General features: G+C 51.2%; 1 protein-coding gene across 1 annotated transcript in view; it reads left to right on the forward strand.

The window, feature by feature from the left end:
- Nucleotides 1-24,030, forward strand: part of ADAMTS10 (ADAM metallopeptidase with thrombospondin type 1 motif 10) — a 46,633-nt gene that overhangs the window by 15,165 nt on the left and 7,438 nt on the right. The window contains exons 6-16 of the mRNA XM_026078693.1: nt 79-224; nt 2,840-2,883; nt 4,197-4,302; nt 5,063-5,209; nt 7,063-7,204; nt 10,880-10,987; nt 13,979-14,124; nt 14,605-14,668; nt 15,456-15,558; nt 22,466-22,599; nt 23,710-23,833. Of these exons, the coding sequence (XP_025934478.1) occupies nt 79-224; nt 2,840-2,883; nt 4,197-4,302; nt 5,063-5,209; nt 7,063-7,204; nt 10,880-10,987; nt 13,979-14,124; nt 14,605-14,668; nt 15,456-15,558; nt 22,466-22,599; nt 23,710-23,833 (1,264 nt within the window). The remainder of the gene's footprint in view (nt 1-78; nt 225-2,839; nt 2,884-4,196; nt 4,303-5,062; nt 5,210-7,062; nt 7,205-10,879; nt 10,988-13,978; nt 14,125-14,604; nt 14,669-15,455; nt 15,559-22,465; nt 22,600-23,709; nt 23,834-24,030) is intronic.

The raw sequence follows: 24,030 nt of genomic DNA on the forward strand, positions 1-24,030 counted from the left end.
CTGGCTGGTTTGGGAAGAGACAGCACTTTCATATCAGAGCTTCTTTGGGAACATGTTGTTATATTGCTTCCTTTCCAGCCCACCCTGGAGATTAACCATCATGCTGGGAAATCCCTGGACAGCTTCTGCAAGTGGCAGAAATCCATCGTGAACAGGAACGGCAATGGGAACGCTATCCCCGAGAATGGCATAGCCAACCATGACACTGCTGTACTGATCACTAGGTAAGGCTGAACCCCGGTTTAGTGTTGTCCTCCCAGGGGGGGTGTCTTCGCTGCAGCTGCCCCTCCATCTCTACCCCAACAGAGCATCCAGGGCTTACCTGCACCTTCCCATGCACTCCCTCGTGAACTGGCCTGGCAGCGACTGTCACTCAGACCAGCCACATGCCAGTTACCTTGCAGTGATGCAGATCTTTGCAGTTCAAATAGCGATCGTCCTCCAGTGTCCTCTCTCCATCTTTGTTGGGCTCTCTCCCTGTTGGACAGGGAATACGAAGGGGACAGCTGGGACAGTGGAAAGATCAAAGGGATGGCTGGAAAGATAGGGGATACGAAAGGGATAGCTGAAAGGATGGAGGATGCGGAAGGAGTAGCTGGAAGGACAGAGGGTGCTGAAAGGCAGCTCTAGGAGGTGCTGCCCCAGCTGCACCCTGACTCTCTCTGATCAACACCGGCCCTCCGGCACCCACACAAGCACAGCTTAGGCAGGGGCGCAGAGGCAAGGGAAGAAATCAGTGGCAAAAGCAAGCTTTGTTTGTGCCTTTTTTTTTCTCTGGAGGGATGGAAGAAAGTCATAAAATGAAAGCAAGAGAGAGGGGAGCCTCCAAGCGGGAGCCGATTTCTTTGGCTTCCCTGCGTGCTGCGCTTCTGCTCCAGTTCCCTGCAGCCGCAGGAGCCGCACGCAGCCTGGCTCATGTCAGGGAGCTTGTGAAATTTTTACAGCACTGGAGGAGGAGCGAGCGAAAGGCCCTCTCGGCCCCAGCTTCACCCTTCCAGGATTGCAGCGTCTGCTTTTCCTCCYCCCCGCTCCGCACGTGTGGGACACGGACGCTGACTCCGAATTCTTCGGCCTCCCACCAGATGTTTGAACTAACCCTAAGCGACTCRCTGGTCCTGCCTTGCTGAGGCCAAGTCCTGCGCCAGCCCTTGGACAGGCCAAGTGTATCCAGCCCTGTCTCTAATAAATTCCCCGTCTTCCGATAACATCTTGCTGAGCTGTGGGCTTTTTTCTCTTGCGGAGACGTGTCAAATCAGAACCTCAGAAGGGTTTAACGGAATCCGCTCGAAACAAAGCAACAAATGTTTTTCACTCACTTGGTTTCCTGTCGGGGGTGAGAGGTTTGGACACTTCCAGCGAGCGGGAGAGGCCAAAGGGACAGGAGCCATTACCAGGAACATTTTACACTTAACCCATCGTGTGCTATCAGCTTGTTTGTTCTCTGTTTTCACGCCCGTGGGGCCGACGGGACGAGCAGTGTTGGACAGGGAGACTCAGTGCAGGCAGCCTTGCTGGCATCCCCCACAGCCAGCATCCTCGGRGTTGAGCCCCCTTCCCGCACAGGCGGCAAGCACGCCTCGCAGCCAAGCTTCAGCACCCACAGCACAGCTCTGAGATGTCCCAGCCTGGTTACCACTGGTCCCCCCACCTGCAGATCCCACATGGATTCAAGTGTTAACCTTGCCCCTTTCAGCCGGGGATTCCCACCTCAGCCGCCAAGACCCAAATGGTTGATGAGGGCCACGAACTGGGCAGGACCTGGAGAAGATAAGTAAACAGAGGCACGGAGGGCACATGGCTGATATCATCGCCACAGCTAAAATGCAGTATTCATTCTCTGGCCCAAAGTGGTCTGCAGTGCTGTTCTGGAGCTGCTGCTGCATCCCATGGCATGGTGCTGTGTTTCAGTTTGGATGAGATTTGCTTTGTTGTCCTCATTAAGCTTCAACTTGTACACAGCTAAAGATGTGCAAATGGTTGATTCCTTGATGCAGCGGCTGAAAGTCAAGGCAAGGAAGGGGCAAAGAGTCATTTTGAATCAACCCATTTTGAATTTGTTTGGAACATTCTCAGTGAAGAAAGAAACTTAAAAAAAATTGTAGAAAATCAATTTAGCATTTTAATACAACCAGAGTGAATTTGGACATGAAACGTTTCCTTTTTTTTAGTTTTTTTCCAAATTATGTTTTTGACTAATAAAATTTGCTGCAATGGACCTGAATTTACAGATGTCTTTACCAGCCTCTATGTCTTTGTCTCTCTGTGCTGACACATCTGTAACCTGGCCSTAGCAGTGGTTTGGGGCTCAGGTTCACGGTGCTGTGCACTTGCACAGAGTCTGGCCTGTCCTCATCAACACTGCATTGCTGGGGCAGATCCCCTGATCCCAGTGTCTCCCAGTAGAGCAGTGGATGGCTCTTGGTAGTGAGCCTGACTCTAGTGAGCAGAACAGGACTGTCTACCTAAACAGCTTCAAGGCCAAAATAGCGTTGTCCCTTCCCCTGCTGACTTACTGCATTTCATCATAACCAAACCTCTGATCCCTTCCAGCATTGACTCAAAGTTAAGGGCCCAATATGCAGGCACTRTTGTTAAAAATCAACAGTGAATCTCAACCTGGGGAAAGCAAATGTCCTAAAACATGTGTCAGACACTTATCTTACCTTTTAGAGGCCTGTACTTTTCATTCCAGAAATGTCACATGAACCATGTATGCTGTTTGAAGTGTTTTGAGTATGAACACATCGGTAACATTGAGATGAATTTGTGAAAGGTTTTGGAGTCACCAAAATTGTAAGCGTTGTTCCTAATACTGCCTCCTCCCTCTCTTTTCTTGCAGATACGATATTTGCATCTACAAGAATAAACCATGTGGAACCCTAGGTTAGTAGGATTTTGCTCCAAGAATCTGTTGCAATGACAAAAGCTGTCTCTTAGGTAGCACGTCTCACCAGCACATCTTCAGGAGCTTGGCAAGGAAGGGTTGCACCATCCTCATTTCCTAACGAGCAGGCTGAGGGGAAGCGGCTTGCCTAACACTACCAAGAACACCRGCAGCGGAGCCAGAAACAGGCCCTGAGTTTCCAGCCCGCTAGACTGTATAGCCTCCTTACTTCTGTAAACACTAAAAGCAGCAATCCAGAGGACGGATGGGCTTTGGAACACTTTGCTGTTATATCCCTGGGTCAGATCCAGCATGATGATTAAGAACCGTTCGCATTTAAGGCTGGTCCATAGCCTAGTGGAGTATTCCTGGCTTAGCGGAGAGAAATGAGACTTTTTTGTGATGACTATAAAGGGAGTTCTTTATTTAAACTGCTAGACACAGACAGACCCTGCAGCTCTCTCTGGCTGTAGCTCCCAATTTGTCTTGCCCTGGTCTAGACGAAGCAGTCAGGAAGGGATTATTGCTGTGAATCRCTTCAGTTAAAAAGAAGAAGTTGGTGGATCTCTGACCTGATGAGGCTGCGGACGAGGTGCCTGGGAGGGAGGTTGAGGCTGGATGGGTCGTGGCAGCTGGATTCCTTCCTTTAATGGAGACTGTTCGCTTCCCTGACACTGTGGAGCAGAGCACAGCCAGCCCATGTCTGTATTAGTGGGACACTATATGTGCAGAGGGTCTGGGGAACCCACTGCCATGATCCAAGGGTATTTCTGTGTTCTTCAACCCTCCAGAAGGACTCAGGTTGGATTCCAGATTGTGGTGGCTGCATGTCAGCCAGGACCAAATGCAGTCAGGTTGTATCYTGGATTATTCAGTTATCCAGGCTGCTCTGGCAAGGTTTAGATGCCCAAGCCCTTGTGTTGGCTGATCCCAAGTCCCAGCCAAAACAGACCCCTGGTTGCCCCTCAAGCAGTGCCAGTGAGGTGACAAGGCCTAGTCCCCACCTGCACACACAGTCTGGAGTTTGGGTGTGAAATTTGTTCAATTTTGACCTGTCCTTAGCATTTCCAAGCTTGTCATGGTGCAAAGTCAGTTGACTGACAGTGCTGAGAGACCATGTGCCCACTGCCCATAAACCCTGAGGTCCATCCCAAAGCCCAGTACAGCCAGTGGGAAGAAAGATGTTATTAACAGCAGGCTGTGCTTAGTGCTGGTGAGCATGAAGCACATCATTTAGTCCCCAAATACAACCCATGTCCCCTACAGATGCTCTGTGCTGGCCCTATGTGACAGCTCTATCTGGCTTCCCTAGGCCTGGCCCCAGTGGGCGGGATGTGCGAACGAGAACGAAGCTGCAGCATCAACGAGGATATTGGCCTGGCTACGGCCTTCACCATTGCCCATGAGATTGGCCACACGTGAGTACTGTACCTGAAGAGTTCCCATGGGTGGCCACCACAAGGGAAGGGTTCCTCTAGGTTTGTTTCTGCTAGCAGTAGCTGTAAAATTCTTCTTACAGATGAATCCTGCTGCTCAAGAGATCCAACCAACCAAGTCAGCCCATAGCAACATCCCTTCATACCCCAGATCTTTACTATGCTAGATCACACCCACATGGCTTGGAAGTCCCCTTTTGACATGCTGGGTGTTGACATGTTGACATGCTGTTGGACCACCCTGCCCTTTGTCCTGTCCCTAGTACCACCCAGTACTCAGCACCACCAGAAGGGACCTTTTCCCCAGAGACACTTGGGTCTGCTTCTGCAGGCTTAGTGAGGATCAGTTCTCAGGAACTTGGGAAGAATTGTTTGTCCCTAGGGGGTCAGTCCTTCCGAGGTGCCCAGATCTGATGTTCTGCTTATGTCAGCACACAGTGTCCTTGCATGTCAAGCCCTTAGGTGTCATAATTTAGAGATGTGCCCTCACTGGATTCCTTGCCAGGCCTGTTCCTTTCATCCAGACTGTGCCCAGTCTGCAATAGTTTCTGTTTCTCTGTGACCGCACTAGTCCCCTCTGTCAGACTTGCACCTCCTTCTGGTTTGCCAGGCTTTCTCTGGGAGACTGTCTAGTCACCAGCATTCTGTTTTCTGGCTTTTCAGCTCATTCACACCAGTGCAAAAGGTGGGTCAAAAATGCAGCAGTTGACCATGTTTCTATTGCCATGGTAATGTTTTCTAGGTTTGGCATGAATCATGATGGGGTCGGCAACAGCTGTGGCTCCCGTGGGCAAGAAACAGCCAAGCTCATGGCTGCTCACATCACCATGAAGACCAACCCCTTTGTATGGTCCACATGCAGCAGGGATTATATCACCAGCTTCCTCGAGTAAGGAATCCATCTCACCTTGCCCTTCCTTCTACCTCGCAACCAGTACACATCTCCAACCTCTCACAGTCACTTGTGAGGAGTGGATAAAGCCAAAGAAAAGCCCCAAAGCACACAGCCCATGCACCTTCTGTCTTGCCTCCCAGCACTTCATCCTGTCCCAACCAGGCATGTGCTTTTCTTCCTCCCTCTAGACTTTCCTGTGGTTTGCTTGTCTGCCTAAAGATACTAACTCTACTTACCCTGCAGCTATGAGACCTTTATTTGGGTTCCTCTCTTCCAGAAACTTCACAAATAAATAAATAGCTTCTGAAGGCATTTGGACATTTCTGAAGTTCAGCCAGGAATCACAGGGAAGGGTTGATATGGTAGGGAAGGAGGATCTGCAGATAAGACTCTGGATCTGCACAGTGTAGGCAGCTTCCCCACATGGTGAGGAGGAAAGTTTTCAGGTGTGAACAAGAAACTTAGGAGGGTTTTTTTCCAAACTATATTTAGGATTTGGGACAACAGATTTAGGCTTCTAAGCCCCAGAGTTTTGACATTGTCACCTTACCTGGGTCATGTCTCTGCAGCCTAAGAGAGCTCCTTGTCCAGAGTTCAAGCAATCTGCAGGGTTTCTGTCAAAAAACGAGCAATCAGGATTAATTTTATTGAGACTTTTGGTAGGACACAGCACTACCTAACAGAAGTACTGGATAGATCTTGGATAAGAATTTGAAAAAGCAAGCGTGTAAGGCCATTATGGCAGGAGCAGTCTCAGGAAGGTCTGAGTAGCAGAACTTAACTGACAAGGATCAAAACTGAGACACTGCTGTTGTAATGTGAAAGCAAACCTTTCTGATGGGCTCTGGAGTGTCCCTCCATCTCAGAAAGCTTGGTCGGAACAACGTGGCTTATCGTGAAATTCCAGATCTAGCAGCTCATGTTTGGCTATAGCAAAATCTGTCCCTCTTGGTCTTTGACCCCTGGACTCACAACACAGCAAAGCACATTCCATGTACAACGCCGGAAAAATGTAGCAGCAGAGGCTCCCTTGTCCTCAGGTAACCCTGAGAGGTCTCAGCTGGGCTGGCAGAGGATGGCGAGTTTATGTCAGTCCTCTCTGTAATTCATTCTCACCACCCCCACATGAGAACGTGGGCCTAAGAGCTTCCTCCATGCCAGTGCTGTGATGTGTGCAAGACCCTGGGACATGGGGCCAGGGGAGTGGTGACAGGGGCATTAATTTTAGGAGAGCTTATAGCAGCAAGGAAGGGGGAGGGAAAGACATATTTCTTGCAAAATTTGGATGTTCCTACAAAGGTCTGGCAGGCAGAAGGACGGGGCTTGGAGAGCGGGGGGCCCTCCACACTCAGCACCTCYGGCCGCTCTCAATCATAACTCTACAGCTGTATGGTGTGAGGGCAGCCGCTCCACCTACTCGTGGCCTGTGCTAGCGGTGCAGGGGTCCTGGGCTCGGGCCTGCCTGCGTGCTGCCACGCACTGTCTGCTGGACCTGGGACCCTGTAAGGACAGCCAGGGATTGGCAATAGCCTGCAAAACCTTCAGATTAAAACTTCTAGAATTACCTAGGAATGAGCATGTGCTTAGAATGTTTCCCAGAATCCATCCCTGAGGACATAAAAGCTCTGAGGACATAGACTGAAAGAGTTTAGAGAATTTTCTAAGCRTTGATTATGCCTAGCAATAGACTTACCAAAAAGGCCGATAGAATTATCTTCAAAAGCAGCCCAGCTTGTGAGAATTTAGCCCCAGGCTGAGACCACTTTGCTTGTTGCTGGTTCTCAACCATCACATTTTCCTACAAACCTTTCCTAGCTCTGATTCTCATCTCTTGCTCCCCGCTCCAGCTCCGGGATGGGATTATGCCTGAACAACGCTCCTCCCAAGCAAGACTTTATCTACCCAACAGTGGCTCCGGGACAGGCCTACGATGCAGATGAGCAGTGCCGCTTCCAGTACGGAGTTAAATCTCGCCAGTGTAAATACGGGGTAGAGAGCCTTCCTGCTTTACTATCGGTTTCAAGGGGGTGGAGGACTGGGCTGTACAGGGCAAAGGGCCGTGGGGCCATTCCTCTGCTGCCCACATTGCTTTGCTGTCCTGCTTGAAATGAAGGGCACTTGCACATTCCCTGTGAGCTTTGCCTTGCTTCCCTGTGTGAGGACGGAGGAGGTCATCTCATATCTGCAAAGATTGACCTCAGCTCAGTTTCCATCACACTAGTCCTATGGGAGAGTTCTCTTGCCTCACCTGATACTTTGGCTGCTGCTGGACCAGAAGGGTTGTAGCTGAAAGCCAAGCTGCAGTCCCCTCATACAGACTCCTGTGTCAGTGGAGGTTAGTTCACAGAGGTATTTTTCATAATCCTTGCTAGAAGTAATTGTACAAATCACTACCTGCATAAAATTAGAAAGAGAAACTTCTCAGTGAGAGGTCTTCCCAGTTGAGGCAGGCAGGTGTTTTGTGGATGTGTCTTGGGTGAGGCTGCCCACCTAAGGTGCCCCTACCATCACATGCTGATATYCTCTGATACTTGAATCCTGGAAACCACTGAAAGGAAAGGTTGTTTCAGGAAAAAAGAGTCTTCCTGGACCTCAGCCTGACCTTTTGGTGTGTTTAACATACTGAACGTTGCCAGCTATATGAGTAAAACAGTGAGTGGGAAGTGTACATACTTGAGGGCTAACTACATAAAGCATCTACTTTCCCAAGAGAAAGCAGAAAATCCAGCAATGGAATACACTGGCATCTGTGTTGTCTGACAGACACACGTGTATGTATATCCACCCTAGTCCAAGCCCTGGAAAGCTGTGGAAGAAGGAAACACATCAGGTCAGGTTTTGGTTTCTGTTGCAGCCGTGTAAATCCAAGCCCACCAGTAGCATTGAAGTGATCTGATAGTAATCAGTTTATCACCCTGCGTCTTCATCTAGTTAGTTTGGCTAAGAAATAGAAAATGATATATTTTTTTCCTCCTCTTGGTCTCATGAGCTCATTGGTGATCAGACAGCAAAGCTTGACTCTCCCAGGTCCAGTGTTGTTTTATGACATGGACCCAGGGCCCCAGATCCTAGGTCCCAGTTTGAAAAGTGCCCCAGAGCCAGCTGGAAGTAGGGCGGATGCAGTCTCACATCATGCCCAGAACATCAGCAGTGGCAGGAAAGATCTGAGTCAGAATGAAGTGGTTGTGTTATCTGATGTCATATACTACCGACCTTGCAGTTGGTGTCCCTCCTAATCTGAACCAGAGGCAGTGGAATGGAAACTTTCCACGTTTACATGCCTGTTTCCCAGCTAATTTTTAACTTAGGCAGACACTTCCCATATATATATATATATACAAGGATCACAAGAGCACAAGATGTCCTTGTGATGACCGTTCTAGCCCAGCCTGTCTTGTGTGTAGTTTGGGAGAGCCATGAAGGGTATAAGGGCTCGTATTTCTGCATGTAAACTTGTGTGAATGTGCACATTCATCCCTTGCCCCATATAAACAAACTCCAGGGCAACGGCACAAACATGGGAGCTTCCCTTTCTTTTCTGGTCTCTTCCATTTCCATGCCAACACAGAGCAGATTATGAATAGATATGATGAAGGCGGAATGAACAGATATAACAGGTTGAAGCTGGGAAGTCCTTTTTCTGGTAAACACCAGCTCATACTTACCAATAGTCAAATTGGTTCTGTAAGAGCAGAATGGAGGGATAGGTGCCTTTTTTAAGTTGGGAGAGACTTTACACTTTCACTGGTTAAAGCCAGTTTTAGCTGGGCTTTGGAGAAGTTGGGAACCTAAATACCTTTGCATCTTGGAGGAGGCCAATTGCAAAGCAGAGGTGCTTGGTGCCGACTCTGCAGCATTTTCCTGAAGCCGAGTCAGCCAGTGGCATGCTGCTGTTGCAGTCCAGGAACAGAGGGGAAGCACGCAAGTCCTGGGCTCATGTTTTCGCCCCTCTTGGTACCCRCACAGAGGATTCCCAGTCGTTGAGTCAGTTCATCTTGCCTGGGTATCAGTTACTGTTTAGAGCACGGCAGTTGGCGGGGCCGAGGAATTCCTTACTGAAAGGCTAAAACAAGTCTGGAAGGAATGATGAACAGGCTGTTACCTGACTGAAGGCAGGCAGCCTGCGGGAGCTCTGTGTTGTCAGATCCTGCTGCCTTAGGGGCAGGCCGGAAGCCGGGAGGTTGCTGCGTCGGCCGGTGTCGGCACTCAAGTGCACCAGGTCCTTCAGGCTGTGTCATGGCATCGGTGTGCACCACCAGCACGTTCGATGGCCCTGGCATGCTGGAAGCGTGTTAGAAGTGGCTGTGGCTGTTTTGACTCTGATCTCGTATCTCAGTTTCCTCCATTGATGATATGAACCTGTTTCTTTTTAATACTTTCAAATATAATTTAAGTCATGTCAAGTCATTTTCTGAGAAACAGGAAGTTTTTCATAAGCTCGTTTCAATAACTRGAGGAGCATGATGATGTCCTGGCAAGAAACTCAACTCTGCTTTTTAGGTGTTGCTTTGCAGTTTGCAGGTGTTGAGATCTGGACTGGCTGATGCAGTAGCAGAGCAGGTTCCAAGGGTCAGGACTTTCTGATTTAGCAGCTGTGATGAATTTGCAGAGTCTCTGTCATGGAGCTAACTTTTGGGTAGGCTTTAAATTGACTGGTAGAGGAGATGAAACAGCTGAGRGACACTTTTGTTTGCTGGAGCTATGGGAGATTGGGATGGGTTGAAGCTCAGGGTCTGCAGCTCGGACAGCTTTCAGGAAAGAGAGTTGGAGTCCTCAGTCTGGTTTCATTCACTGGGTCAAACTGCACCCAGGAGCCAGTACAGGCAGAGAACAAAAGTGCCCACCTCTGGAGCTGCTTAAGGGCTAGTTCAGTTTTGGGCATTGTTTAGATTATACTAAAAGCAGCTCTAAAACTACCAGCAGGACTGTGCCCTTCAGGACTGTTATACTGGCAGAAGATTAGCAGAACACAAACTAGCCTAACCATGACTTGCAGTGTATTCCTGTAGTAGGAGATGGCAAATTTGACGTTAACCATTTATGCTGTATTTACACTCCAAAGGAGTCCCAGCTTTCCTCAGAGGCAGATCAGATCTGGACTCAAGTGGCATAGAGATGCTAATGGTAGGCAGCAGGAACTGGCCCTTTTGTTTAGCCTCCACAGCTAAGACCCAAAAAAGGAAACATTTCTCAGCCTGTAACCCTGGGAAGAAGAGTTGGAGTGGAGCACAGCAGGATTAACTTGGGACTTACTGGGATGTCCGAGGAGATGAGTTGTGTGTGATGCAAACACTAAGTTTAGATGCGTGGGGTAGCTGGAGAGCCAGTTCTGGCACCTTGGCTCGTTGACACTTGGAAATCTCAGAAAAGCCTGTCCCCAGGAAAAGTGCTTGGGCTAAGTCTGGAGAGTGGGTGATCTGTCAATGGCCTTGGGGTGATTGCTGCTGGGAACACCTTGCAAGATTTCTTCTCGTTTTTTTTCCCTATGCTGAAAACACTTTCTGTTATAGTGTCCCAACCCAGCTGGTGCTTTTCAAGCACACCAGTGTGCTGCTACCCCAGTCCTAGCAGCCCCTAGCATGAGCGAATCCTAACCTTGGCTCCATTTCTTTGTCTCTTTCTTCTTCCCTCCCTCTCTCTCCCCCAACATCTCTCTCTTTCCAGGAAGTCTGCAGTGAGTTATGGTGCCTGAGTAAAAGCAACCGCTGCATAACCAACAGCATCCCTGCTGCTGAGGGGACCATATGCCAAACCAATACCATTGAAAAGGGGGTAAGGAAGCCTAGGGCACCGTATCGCATTGACAATGAGGGACTGAATCCCTCTTCCAGTAATAACCAGGATTATAGTTCACGTTGGGGAGGGTGGAGTTGATTTAAGAGCACCAGCCACCCCATCCTTCTCCCTGCCTCCTGGATCCCTGCGCTTGGAGGAGCTCCCACCAGCTCAGAGAGGGAGGCTAGGACTCACCAAGGAGCCCAAGGGCCCCATGTTGTACTGAATTACAGTCCCTGCTCCAGTGAGCTTCTTGGTCTCACTTAGGAGGCCTAGTAATACAACACCAAGCAATGGCTAATGCACTAGACGAGCATTTTGTTCTTAGGTCTGCTGAGGTCCTTTGGGTGTCCCGAGAAAACGGGTTTGGGATTTTGCCAGTTTTCCCAGAAACTGTGTTTTGCCAGTTTCCCCAGGAGGGACAATGTTTTTGTAACATACTTTCAGATCTACTTAGGAAAAACTGCCTAGAAAGGCTAGGTGTTACGAAACATTAATTTTTCATGCTCACCTGAAAGAAGGTAGGATTTTTCATGACCAGTCATTTTGAAAGTGAATTTGACTTGGCAGTTGCTCACATCTCTGCATTCTCCGCACCTCTTACAGCTATTTGCACCAACACAAAGCAAGTGTGAAACACTTAAAACCAAGTGACACATACTCCCTTTGTAAGCTGTGAATAATAATTGGGACAACGGAGAATCAGGGTTGGGAAATTCACCGTAAAATGGACATGTGTTTTTCCACTAGAGGAAAAATAATTCCCAAGAAATTCAAGAGTAATTTCAGATCCTTAAGAAGCTGGGAAAGCTCATGTGCAGGAAAGAGGGTGGCTTTAACAGATGCATTATTCTTTGCAAACAGTCATCTTAGCTCTGCTGGACATTAGACTGAAAAGGATTAAACAGCTCCTGGGACTGAACTTCCCTGTTGCTTGGAACTTGCCATATACAATGGGATTTTTTCTACTGGTGATCTTTCCTCCTGGCTGTTCCCACTTTTAAATGTCTGTTTTCCTCCCACTTACTAGTTGTCCTTTGAACTAGAAGTCTTCAAATATCAAAAGAAAAGTAAAGTGACAGTAGTCACAGTTCCCAAGACTCATTAGATGTTGGCCCCTAAGATGTTGACTCATTTTGAATCCCCGGTTACTTCCCTGTGCCTCAATATGTCCTTTGGCGTTAATTCAGGCCTCAGAAGGGGTTTGATATCCTTGGGTGATATCCCTGGGTGAAAGAAGATGCACCTTTGTATTAAGTTTCTGGATGTTCACCAGTTAGAGTTTGAGGTTGGTGGTCTGTAGGGTATATGCTCCCTGCGCTCGGCTGCCGGGTGAGCCCTCAGACTTCAGCGGTTTGCTAGAGCTGCCCTTCGAGGTCTGCCCTGGCTTTTCCCTTTTCAGCTGGGGAAAGCAGAGGGAAAGGTTAGGTCATAGAAACTATTTGAGCTATGCAAGATTAGAGGAGAGATAGGATGAGTTTCTGTGCTCTGCCATGTGTCCTGGAGAGCGGTGAGCAGGGAGAGAGAAGACTGAGCTGAGCTCTCTTGGATGGAGGCTATTCACCACATCCCAGACCCTCTGGTCGTTTTCCCTCCCAAATTCTCCTCTTTTTTTTTCTTTTTTTTTTTTTTTTTGGCAGGGGGCTGTTCCCCTGGAGCCATTATGGCTTCACCTGTATTACTCTGACAAGCCAGAATGGGTGACTTTGAGAGCCAACTCTGGGGATAGTCTCCCTTGTCCTCAGGGTGCCCCACACCAGCCCTGCTGCTTAGACAGTAGGTTCATGGTCTTGCTGGTTCCTTTCCCGCCAAGTTTGTTCTTTGTTTTGGTTTTCTTTTCTCTCTTTCTTCCCCCCCCCCCCCCATTATCAAGCGCTTGTTACACAGGCTGTGGTCAGCACAGTAACTGTGTGGATGGCCTTTCGTTACTCATCCTCTGCCTCCTCACGTGCCCTTGAGTCATCTCTGATCACGCAGCTGACGCACATGTTCATGCTGTCTGCAGGGGAGCGAGCCAGGGTCTGCTCTGGCTCCTGCAGCTCCTGGCAGTCAGAGCGCAATGGCAGGTCTGATCCCAGATGCTCTTAGAAGCCCCACGTGCACAGTGGGGGGTTGCAGATGCTGGGCAGACTCCTGGGTCTTGCCTGCAGAAGCAGCAGTGTCAGTCCATTGAGTCTGGAGCTGCTGCAAGCTGGGACACCAGAAGGGCCATTCTTCCCTGCATGGGATCCCACCTTTTGAAACCTGCTGGTACACAAGGTGGCTGTTAGCTAAGTATCTTGGAGGTTTGCAGTCCATCTTCCCCTGACAGCTGTGCAGCCCACAGAAAGCCTGGCTCAAAAGGAGCCAGGAGAAGCCATGACAGCAGCTCCCAGGTGGGTGATCAGCTCCTGAAAGGAGCACATAGTGGTTCCTTCCTTCCTGGGATTATCTGAACCCCCAAGGCATGGTGTCCGTCACTGTGCCCAGAGGAACTGCAGTGGGTCTGGCAGTGTCCTGCTCCTTGCAATGTTTGACTCCAGGGGGTGCAAGACACTTTCCAGGTCCAAAGGAAATATTTCATATACATGTTTGCAAGACCCTCCCTGRTAACCCTGAGTGCACAGCATGTACAAATGGTGATGACTGTGATTCAGAGGAGAGGACACCAGAGGAGCAGGTGAATGCCCTCCACGATGGTGAACTTTGCTCCAAGGCCAGTGCAGCTCAGATTTTAGACTTCACAGCCAGGGCCCAGCCATACACCTCCATCTTCAATCCCCGGGGAAGCATGGAGCTGCTCAGCAGCTCAGCCTGGTCTCTGGTGGCCACAGCCACCTCCACCTGAGTCAGGTAGCGACCCAGCAACTGCTCACTACCTGGTGGATCCTGACAGGGTCAAGTCAGCTCCCAGTCCTGAACTTTTTCCCATGTCTGATCTGGGCCAGGGAGCTCTCTGGGAGGAGGAGATCATGTACTCAGGGTCTTTGAAGCTCTATCTTTCCCCAGTGGTGCTACAAGAGGGAATGTGTGCCTTTTGGCACCCGACCGGAGGGTGTGGATGGTGCCTGGGGAGCCTGGTCGTCCTGGGGAGAGTGCAGCAGGACGTGCGGAGGAGGTGTATCGTCATCCATTCGCCACTGTGACAGCCCGCGGTAGGTGTATGTGTACACGGCCACCTAGTCGTAGCCCCGTCCTGTCCTGGCTGCATGGCATCACTGTTCGGGGGGAAGGTGTCAGCCAGGTGCCTCAGCAACACTGCACTTACTCCCTGGAGGGATCTGGAGAGAACTGTGTTCACTGGGTCTCAGCTTCTGCATTCACATCACAACTCTCCCCATGTGCTTTTTTTCAAAGCCAACTTGGCACTGTTACATTTGGTGCTGGCACTGCAGTGAACATGGACAGACCCAAAGCCTCTTGGACAGTCTCACCATACACAGCTTGCAGTTGAGTTCATGAGGTCTCCTATGAGGCTGCACTTCTGGACTAAGCCCCTCCAGGCAGGATCCGTCCTTGCAGCAGAGCAGGACTGGGAAAAGTCACTGTGTTCCTGTGGGTTTGGGGCAACTGCCAGCAACAAATGTGGCTCAGAGCTCTGAGCTGTTTCTCCTATCTTGTTCCTGATTCAACAGGCCCACGATAGGAGGGAAGTACTGCCTGGGAGAGCGGAAGCGCTACCGATCCTGTAACACTGATGTAAGTACCACAAGCTGCAGGGTGTTGCATGGGGCTCCCAGGACAATGCTGGGGGCTGGGTGCAGGCAAGTCATGCTCTGCGGGGAGCAATCCCATAGTGAGGGAAGCCAAGCAGGACTGCACACGCCTGCACTGGCTGCGAGGTGGTTTGGAGAGAGGGTGGGTGGTATGTACCTGCAGGGCTTCAACATCAAGAAGGGGCCCACAAAGATAACAGGGAAAACAAGGAGAGATCAGAGACTTCCAGCACTGGCATGACAGCGACTGCATCTTGCATGCTGCGAGGACAGGCCCAGTCAGGTGAGAGAGGCTCACTGCAAATGCTGCTCTAGCACCCACTTCCCAAGGCTGGGGGTTAGGCCTCATGGGGAGCCTACAACCGCACTTCAGTGAAGCTGTACTCAGAGCGTAGAGAAGAACAACTAAGCTTTGGCCCCAGAAAATGATACTTTTAATGTCCGCAGGCTGGTAATGAAGAAAATAGATGCCTTCCCATTGCTTCCCCTGGGCTTTTTGCCTGGCTTTTCATGTGCCTCGCTTACACAATTGCTTGCAAGAACAAGTGTTGCATCTGTAGACAGACCAGCTGGGCCCCAGTGGCTCCTGCCATTAGTCTTCAAATAGTGTTAAGCTTTGCAAGAAGGATGCTCCAGCTGTCAGAGCTGAAGTCCATGTCCTTGAAGGGCTGGTTTTGGTCGCGGCTGAGAGCCCTGTAGCAACTCCTGCCCTCTTAGCAGATAAGCCAGACTCTCTGCTCTTCACTGACCTCCTGGCTCTGTCCCCACAGGACTGCCCTCCTGGTTCCCAGGACTTCCGAGAGCTGCAGTGTGCCGAATTCGACAATGTCCCCTTCCGAGGGAAGTACTACACCTGGAAAACATACCGGGGAGGTGAGTGATGTGGGATGGTTTGATGCTCCTCAGAGCATCTCTCGGCTTCAAGCGCTCAAGCAGGCAGAGCTGGAGCAGTCTTAGGGCTTTGGTTGCCCCCACTCTGCAGGGACAGCTCTCACGGTTCCTACCAACCTCATGTCTACACACTCTGGAGAGCTCTTAGTCACYGTCTCCACCGGCCCAGGCCTTGCACACTGGCCACTGTACTGCGGCACCCGAGTCCTTGTGGCGTGCTGCCTCCCCTTTGCGTGACTGTGGATAAGGGCTCCCTCCACAGACAGCTGGCTCCCAGCACTGAGACACGACTGGCCTGTCATGCCCTTGTCCTGGGTCACATAACTCTGTGCAGTTGCTCTTTAACTCCTTTGCTCTGCCAAAACCAATTCCAGCAACGTTGGAGCTGTTTAGATTCTTTCCTCGAGTCTGATTGTTTCCTTAATTATACAGTGAACAAACACAAAGGCAGACAAGAAAAAGGAGTTGTAAAAGCAATGCAAACTACCGCTCTCTTTCATCCAGCTCTCAGTCCCTACCAGGGTCCTGTATCTGATGGGGCAGAAAGAAAGGGCAGCTCTCCCTGCCCACGCAGGTTAAGATTTCAGCTCCTGCACAAGTGGGAAGGGATCGAAACTACTGGATCTTGCAAAAAGCAGTGCCCCCCTCTTCCCTGAGGTCAGTCGTAGCATGTCCTGCAGAAGTGTCTAGCTAAGCAGAGGGGGCGGGAGGAGGTCTCCGTGGCAGAAATCTCTTAATAATGAGAAAGAACAGTGCGTCTCCTTCATGTAGTTAATGAACTTGACTGGGGAAATCCTTTGCAGCTGTGTAAATAAGCACACCTCCCAGCGGGGCTCCTGCAGCCGGAGCAGATGTGCTGAGGCTGCAGGGGATGGATCAATAAATATGTAATAAAATCGCAAAGCAATAAGTCACACAAAGACCCTAATGGATTCTGAGGTGGAAAATAGACCTGCAAGCCAGATTTGCCCTAGCTCAGACCTCTCTCTTCTCCCCTCTGAGAGACAGGCATGGCCCCATGGTCCAAATGCAGGCCTGAGCCCAGTGAACGGCTGGCCAGTTGCACATGGGTCCCTGTGTTTCATCTGGCCTTGACACTTATTTTTGCTTTGAATCTCAAAAAAGTCCTTTCCTCTCTTTCTGCTTCAGCTTCCTCTTCCATAAAATTAGGTGATAAAGCTTGTCTTCTTCCCAGAAGGCTGTGTGCTGTGGTATATTCATGTTTTGAAGGGATCAGGGTGTTCTCTGTCTCAGAAGCCCTCCAGGTTAGCTTTGGATAATGGTGGTGTTATTTAGCAGTTATGCCTTTTTTATTCAGAGTCAGAGGGTATCACAGTATTCCTCTGTAGTGATACAGGTAAGGAAACTGAGGTGTAAGCAGGGAAGTGAGTTGTCCATGTTGACAAAAACAGGTGAGCTGGAACCTGCATCTCCTCAGCCTGGTCTGGAAGCCAAACTAGGAGAACTCCTGTCTCCCACCTTTCAAGAAACTGCGTGCTGAAACCCACCTGTCTGTGACCCATCAACTAGTGACTCCTGCCAGGTTTAGCAGCAGCCTCTCTTCAGGGCCTAGACTGTCCCGGCTGGACTCTCAGATCAGTTTGGACCATGGTGGCATTAGGGCATCATCAGTGTTTTCCCCCCTATGAATTTCTTTGCCCAGGTCTGACCAATCTGGCAGGACCTTGGCACCACAGGTACTTGCCTCTTTAGTTGCCAGTGGGATTCTGTGATATTCGGTGTCATCCAGGTGTCAGAGGCACATCTGAGGAGGCGGCAGTGATCGTCCCTTGCGTGTCCACCTCTGCCATGCTGTAGACCAGATGCTCCCAGGGAATGGCCATTCCCTGGTAGCTCTCTGAGCGCCTTCCCTCTCTTGTCTTCCATTCACTGCAGGTGGTTTTCTCTCAGGACCCATGTTCTTCCTCTCCAGACCTTGTGCTAGCAGGCATGCCAGCCTCAGCAGCCATCAGTCCTGTCCCCCCAACCCCAAGTGTCAGTGAAGCAATGAGGGCCGCAGTWGTCTCCCTCGCTTGCTCCTGGCTGCTTGTGTGAGTCTCCTCCCATGGTCACCAGAGAGCTGCTGGGGCAATAGGCATCCATTCCTTCCTTCCCTCTGGTAGAAGCAGCCTCCCAGGATCCAGATGTGTTGGCAGCCTTATGCCCAGGCAGTCTTCCTTCTAGTTGGTAGTGAATCTGTTCTTTGGGTTGCTTTTGGACGTGTCTCCCCTCCAGGACTGGTTCACCATTCTGGCTCTCAGCACTTCCAGCCGGTGCCAGGGATGAACTGCTCTTTCTCCTTCCTCCTCGCCTTGTAGCTTGGCAGTAGCCTTTAGAAGACCTTCTGTGTCAACCATGAGCCTCTTCCTCTGCTGAGCTCAGCCACTATGTTTGTCATTGCACCGTCAAGCCACCCCCTTGCCAAAAGGTGTGCTGGTGTGAGGGATGGGATGCCCGCACTATTCACACATCAGACGCTAGCCTCGCAGCCACCACCCTTGCTGGACAGGGTGATGTCCATGGCACGAAGCACCCGTGCTGAAGACAGCAAGTATCCCTGTGGCTTGGATGGGGAAGGGCACAGATCCCACAGAGAATTTGGGAAGGGAAGGAGCAATCCACTGAAAGCCTGGCCCCAGCCACCGGGTCACTGGCAAGTGGAGGTTGGGTTTTGCATGGGGCCGGTACGGCGTGTTTTCCTGGCACTGATTTATAATGGTCCTGGAGCCCAGGCCCCAGAAGCGCAAGATACACAGCCCTGGTGAGAAGCGCTGAGCTCAGCCTTTCAGAGTTTAACAGTCAGCAGATACCTCGTGGAATGCGGCTTTAATTGTTTGTTTATTTTGTTTTATTCRCTTAGTTATTCATTTTGCTCTTGGCGGATGCAAGAGCCAAGGGAGAGTGGAACAGCTCATGGGGCTGAGAGCGCAATGGGGAGGAGCAGGGGCTCACAGAAAACAAGAGATTGCTCATCATAAATTGTAATACGCTTTAATTCTTCTATGGGCCAGGGCAGGCAGGAGGAACAAAACTCATTCTCTGAGGCATGGTGGAGGGTGTAAATGCAGTACCCGCAGCAGACCTTGCTGTTATTGACTTTGGACTGGCCAGCCCAAAGCAAAAGAACACACGTTTCTCGGTGAGCCTGATAAATGGCCTGCGGATTCACCTCTTTGGGGGCATGGTTTCAGGATTTGCAATGTTCACGGTAGACCCTGTGTTGCTCAGGGCTCTGTGCTACTTATCTGCTGCTCATTTTCCAGCTGCCTGGGGATGGGTAATGCTCACTGGGAAGTGGGCAGACTGAGAGGATCCCACTCAACTGGTGGAAGCAGCTGCTTCTTCTATGGCAGACCCACCTTTGCACACGTGAAAACATGTACTGCAGAGCCTGTCCTGCCCATCCGTTGCCAAATGCATGGCTAGGCTTGAGCTGAGCATCCCATTCACACTGCACAGATGTTGGTAATGCTGGTCTGCAGGCAGCAATGAGTAGGTGTAGGAGGATGCAGAGCACTGCTGCTGTCCTGAAGGCACAGCTCCCACCAAAGTGTTCACACTCTGCTTCTCTGGGAGAAGACAGAGTGTTGGATCCTGGCTGCTTACGAAAATCTGGTCCTCAATTTCCACATGCAGGAAGCTCGAAGCATTTTGTGACATTCCAAAGGATCTTTTTGGGCTCCTCACGGTCACCCTCTTGTTGCTGTGGTCATGAGAAACCACCAATTGTTACCTCTCATGGAAATAAGCAGTTTTCACTGGTCTAGGCACCAATACAGGATAAGTCAGTGAGTTGTCTTTAGAAAGGTGCCTCTTTAAGAAGTAACTTTGCAACAGAGCTCTTGGGTAAAGCTCAGTGCTGAGGTTGAGTTTTGCAGTGATGGCCCTTGCTACCTCCAGTTGACCCTTTTTCTCTTCTCCAAGGAACCATTAGGAATAAGTTTCAGAAATGAGTCGCTTGCCCTTGCCACCCCCAGCCTCTCTCCCAGGGTGTCCTGGGAGCCTTCCTGAGCTGCTGCTGCACTGTGTCCAGCACCAACACCTGAAGAACCCACGGTTCCTTCAGCTGTGAAATGAAAAGTTGTGGCCTCTTGGGTTTCCCACATCCCCAGCGACACCTGCCTTCATGCTCTGCATGGGAAAAGGCACCCAAAAGCTCCCCCTTGACATCTCTAGCAGGACTGGTGGGACACAGCAGTGCTCTTCTACTGTGGCATTTCCCAGAGTTACCCTCTATTATTAAGATCCCTGTTATTTTAGCTTATGAAAAAGTTGCCTGAGGATTTCAGCCTTTTGCAGCTTGATTAAATACCTATTTCCCTATCTATAGCCATAATGAGGAAGCGGACATCAGTGTGGGGTTATCCCCCCCACACACACTCTCTCCTCTTCCTCCTTCACTCTCCCTCCCTCCATTAGCCTTAAACCTTTTCTTTTAAGAGCAAAAATCTTTCCCATCTGCAAGCCTTTCTTAAATCCCTTCCCAAACAGCTGGCCAAGGACAAGTCCAGTCAACCGTCTTCAGCTTGCTGAGAAGTCTCTCAGGCCTGGGCTGTCACGGGCTTTGGATGGGAGCAGGCTGCGGGGATAGGAACATCCCTGGGGATGTCCATTGGGGTCTGGGACTTGCACGGAGCAACTGCTGCATGATGAGCACTGATGGTGACGGGCACTGAATTCCCCTGTGGTTCTTTACCACCACTCGTCTTCAAAAGAGGGTTAAATTGTTGTGGATTTAAGCGTGTGCGCACACATACACACACGCAGCTCCTCCTGGGCTCCAGCATGATGAGGAAATCACTGCGGACATCCCCTGCTTGGTGATGCAGCAAGTGCTTCCACTCAGCACCATTTTTACAGCACTGTAGCAAAATCAGGGCACTTAAGGCAAAGGAAGGAATTTAGCCTCATGCTGCCAATCCCTGATCTTTTCTTTTTTTTCTTTCTTTTCTTTTTTTTTTTCTCCTGCTTGTAATGTTTTTCATTCCAGTTTTCCCTGTTGGCTCCTCTTGCAAGGCCATAATGATTACGCTCTGGGCTGCTTGCTGCTGGAGGAGGCCTGGGCTGGCAGCCGGCTGGGCACGGGGCAGCGGCAATGAGGAGCAATGATAGAAAAGAGGATCCTGCAGCAAATTAGGAGCTGCTAAAATGGAGACGGGGCTGTGTAAGGGGTTAGCTGCTTCCTGGGGAACTGGAACAAGGTGTCTGCCATGAGTCTCACCTCTCCTGTAGGGCAGCAGGAGACAAGGAAGGGGACTAGGGAGTGTTTGCGTAACAGCTTAAAGAAACATTTGGGAGTCCTAAAATGAAAGCCCAATTTTCTGGCTGTTTCTCAGCTCTGCTTTTGTTGCATAATCTGCCCCGCACTCAAGCAATGCAGGAAAGAGAGCACTGCCTTTGAGAAGAGCTGGACAGAGAGGGAGAGCCAGGGGCCAGGCTGCGGCCAGAGAATCCCCTGCGGTGGATGGAGTGTGGGATCGTCCGCTGCTGGGGGGTAAGGCCACGGGAAGGAGAGGTGGCTCCCAAAGCAAGCAAGCACTGGCTGAATGGCAGAAATGGCTTGGGAAGGGGCAGCACGAGCCACTCTCCAAGTAGGCATGGCAGTCACGTTTGCAGTGYACGCAGTTGCCAAGGGAGCCGGTGGCACGGCCTGCAAGCTGCAAGGTTCTGCAGCTTTGACATAAAACTCCCCAGTGTGGTGATCYCCTAAGGTGACTCCTATTTTCTTGCCTTGTTTTTGATGGTTTCCATCCAAGGTCAGCCTGAGCAGCACTGAGACCAGGTTGCCATGCTCCGGGCTTAGGAGTGTCATGGCAGATGGCTCTGAGGTTTCGGTGTCCCACCTGAGATGTACCTGACCCATGTCTCCTTGTGGTCCTGGTGGCCCCCCATCGGGCAGGATGGGAACACAGGGTGAAAGGATTTGGGCAATCGCTGAACCTGGTGTGGGGAAACGGTTGGCTCTCAAGAAGGAGCATGGATTGACCTCCTTCTCCAGGGGCTTGCCCAGGCCTCCTGCTCAACAGCATGCCTCCAAGCAGCTGAATTCCCCTCACCGGTCTCCTCCTGTTTCTCCCTCCCCCAGCTTTGCTCTTCCTTCCCCCAGCTGTGGTCGGGGACTCCCAGGCGCAGCTGGCCACCGCTTCCCTCCAGCTGCCCCTTTGATGTGCTCTAACGACTTGCAGCTTTGGCAGGTTTTGGTTGCTGATGGCCCACAGGCTGCTAGGTGCTTCCCAGCRCTGGCACACGACTCACCACTGTTGCTGGTGCCTGCAGGAACAAACCGCCACAGCTTGGGGATGCGTCTCTCTGCCAGGGACCCGCAGGCTGTTGGGTCTCCTTGGGATGCTCAGGAAAGGCAGTGAGTGCTGCAATTCGGACCAGCATTTGATAAAGTCTGATGACAGGAGAGAGGAAACTACTCTGCCCAAATCTCTCCTTCCATAGCAGGTCCAGCCTTTGGGGTCACCTTGGACAGTCACTTAAGAGCTTGCCACCTCAGTTTCCCTGTCTGTAAATGAGGATATTGACTGCCTTTGCAGAGTGCTGGGCAATCCAGGAGTGACCAACGTCAGATGTTTCCTTCCTTCATCACATGATGCCTATGTTTTCTGGCTGTGCAGCAGRGACAGTATCTCGCATGTTCGGCGTTCTGTCTGGTTCATGGGTCTCTGTCTCTGTGCCCATCACTGGGGACAGCATCTGGGCACCTCCATGGGTCCCTCTGCTCAGCAGTGGCAACTTCGCGGACACCTGGAGATGCCCAGTCGGGTCAGGCATAGGAGAGAGGCTGTGGGAGGCTGAAGAGAAGGCAGCTGTTATCAAGGTCAAGCTGGCTGCATCCTTCCCCTCCTTGGCTGCTTCACTTAAACCTCTGTTTCTTTCCTAGGGGGTGTGAAAGCCTGTTCCCTCAATTGCTTGGCTGAGGGCTTCAACTTTTACACGGAGAGAGCTGCAGCCGTGGTGGACGGGACGCCGTGCCGGCAGGACTCCAATGACATCTGTGTCAACGGGGAGTGCAAGGTACTGCCGACCGCCAGGGAGCTGGGACAGGCTCGGGGCTGGGAGGTGAGGGCAACCTCTGGCTCGAGGGTAGGGGAACACTGCCCTCCATGTGCCCACGTGGCCATGGGTATCCCTCTCCCACAGCCCCAGCTCTCCCCGGGCACCCAGGTCACCTGCGGGAGCGTGTGTCCGCCCTGGGGCTCACGCCTGTCCATGCCAGGCACTGAGCCCTGCATTGGCCTGCATTAAGCAATGGGTCTCTGCCTTTACAGCCCACGTACTTCCAGCCACTTGRTATTTCCTTCTCCCAGACCCTTTGAAATGAGATCTGGAGGGCTGTAAAAGTTTAATTATAACAGAGAAGAACTGTGGGAACGGCAAATTTCCCCAGCAGGCAGGCTCCCTCTCCGGCTTCGTCTGTCTCCCTTCCTGTGTCTCTGGGATCTCTTTGTGTCTCTGTGTCTCTGTGGGTCTGAATATCCAGGGAAACAAAGAGGCGATTGCAACATAGGTGGGCACTGCTGCTTAGCCTTCCCCCGGCTAACATGCCGCAATAGCAGTGGGGCAGAGTGCCAGAGGCTTCGTATGGGCTTGCGACCAGGGCACGGGCCCTCGGGGGACCCGGCTCTTCTTGGGAAGCTGCAGCTCCATCAGCTCAGCACAGGCAGCGGCAAGGCTTTGGCCCGCACCGTATTCGGTGCCACCTCATTGGGTCTGTCCAGGAGCAAGGCAATAGCACAGTGTGGCATCAAGCGCTGCCCCAGGGCCTGTCTGGAGCGTGGCCAGGACTCAAAGCACTGCTGGTGTCCAAGTGGGGAGAGTTTTGGCCCTGCTAATAACCAGCACTGGATGCAACCTCGCTCCACCTTCACCATCTTCCTTGTCCTGCAGTCTCTGGGTTTCTGCTTGTGCCCCACAGGCTTGGTGGCCTTGGTGAGATCTGTTTTTGAACAGGGATGGCAGAAAGCTGGGGCTGGGAGGAGGTGACTTTGCTGAGCCCTCCCTGGTATAGAGAAAAAGGGAAATGGAGTCCAAAGAAGTCCCCTGATCCTCAGAACGTTGCCGGTCAAGTGTGGAGGACAAGGCACCTCACCAAGATGGCTAATTCCCTCCTRCTCCTTCCTCTAGCACGTGGGCTGTGACCGTGTCCTGGGCTCTGACTCGAAGGAGGACAAGTGTCGCGTGTGCGGGGGAGATGGCAGCACCTGTGAGACCATTGAGGGTGTCTTCAACCAGTCCCTGCCAGAGGGAGGTACGGAGCGGCCAGCTCAGCAGGCATTACTCACCCTCAGGTCCCCCTCGCCTGGCCCTGCTGGGTCCTGGGGCACCTCAGGGATTCAGCCTGCTCCTGGGGACACAGCACATGGGACAAATAGGGAAGTATCCCAGAGGAACATCCCAAAGGGTTGGATCAGGCTGGAAGGAGGGAGTACACTCCTGTCCACTGCC

Source organism: Apteryx rowi, unplaced genomic scaffold (assembly GCF_003343035.1).
Source record: "Apteryx rowi isolate R43461 unplaced genomic scaffold, aptRow1 scaffold_482, whole genome shotgun sequence".
Lineage (NCBI taxonomy): Eukaryota > Metazoa > Chordata > Aves > Apterygiformes > Apterygidae > Apteryx > Apteryx rowi.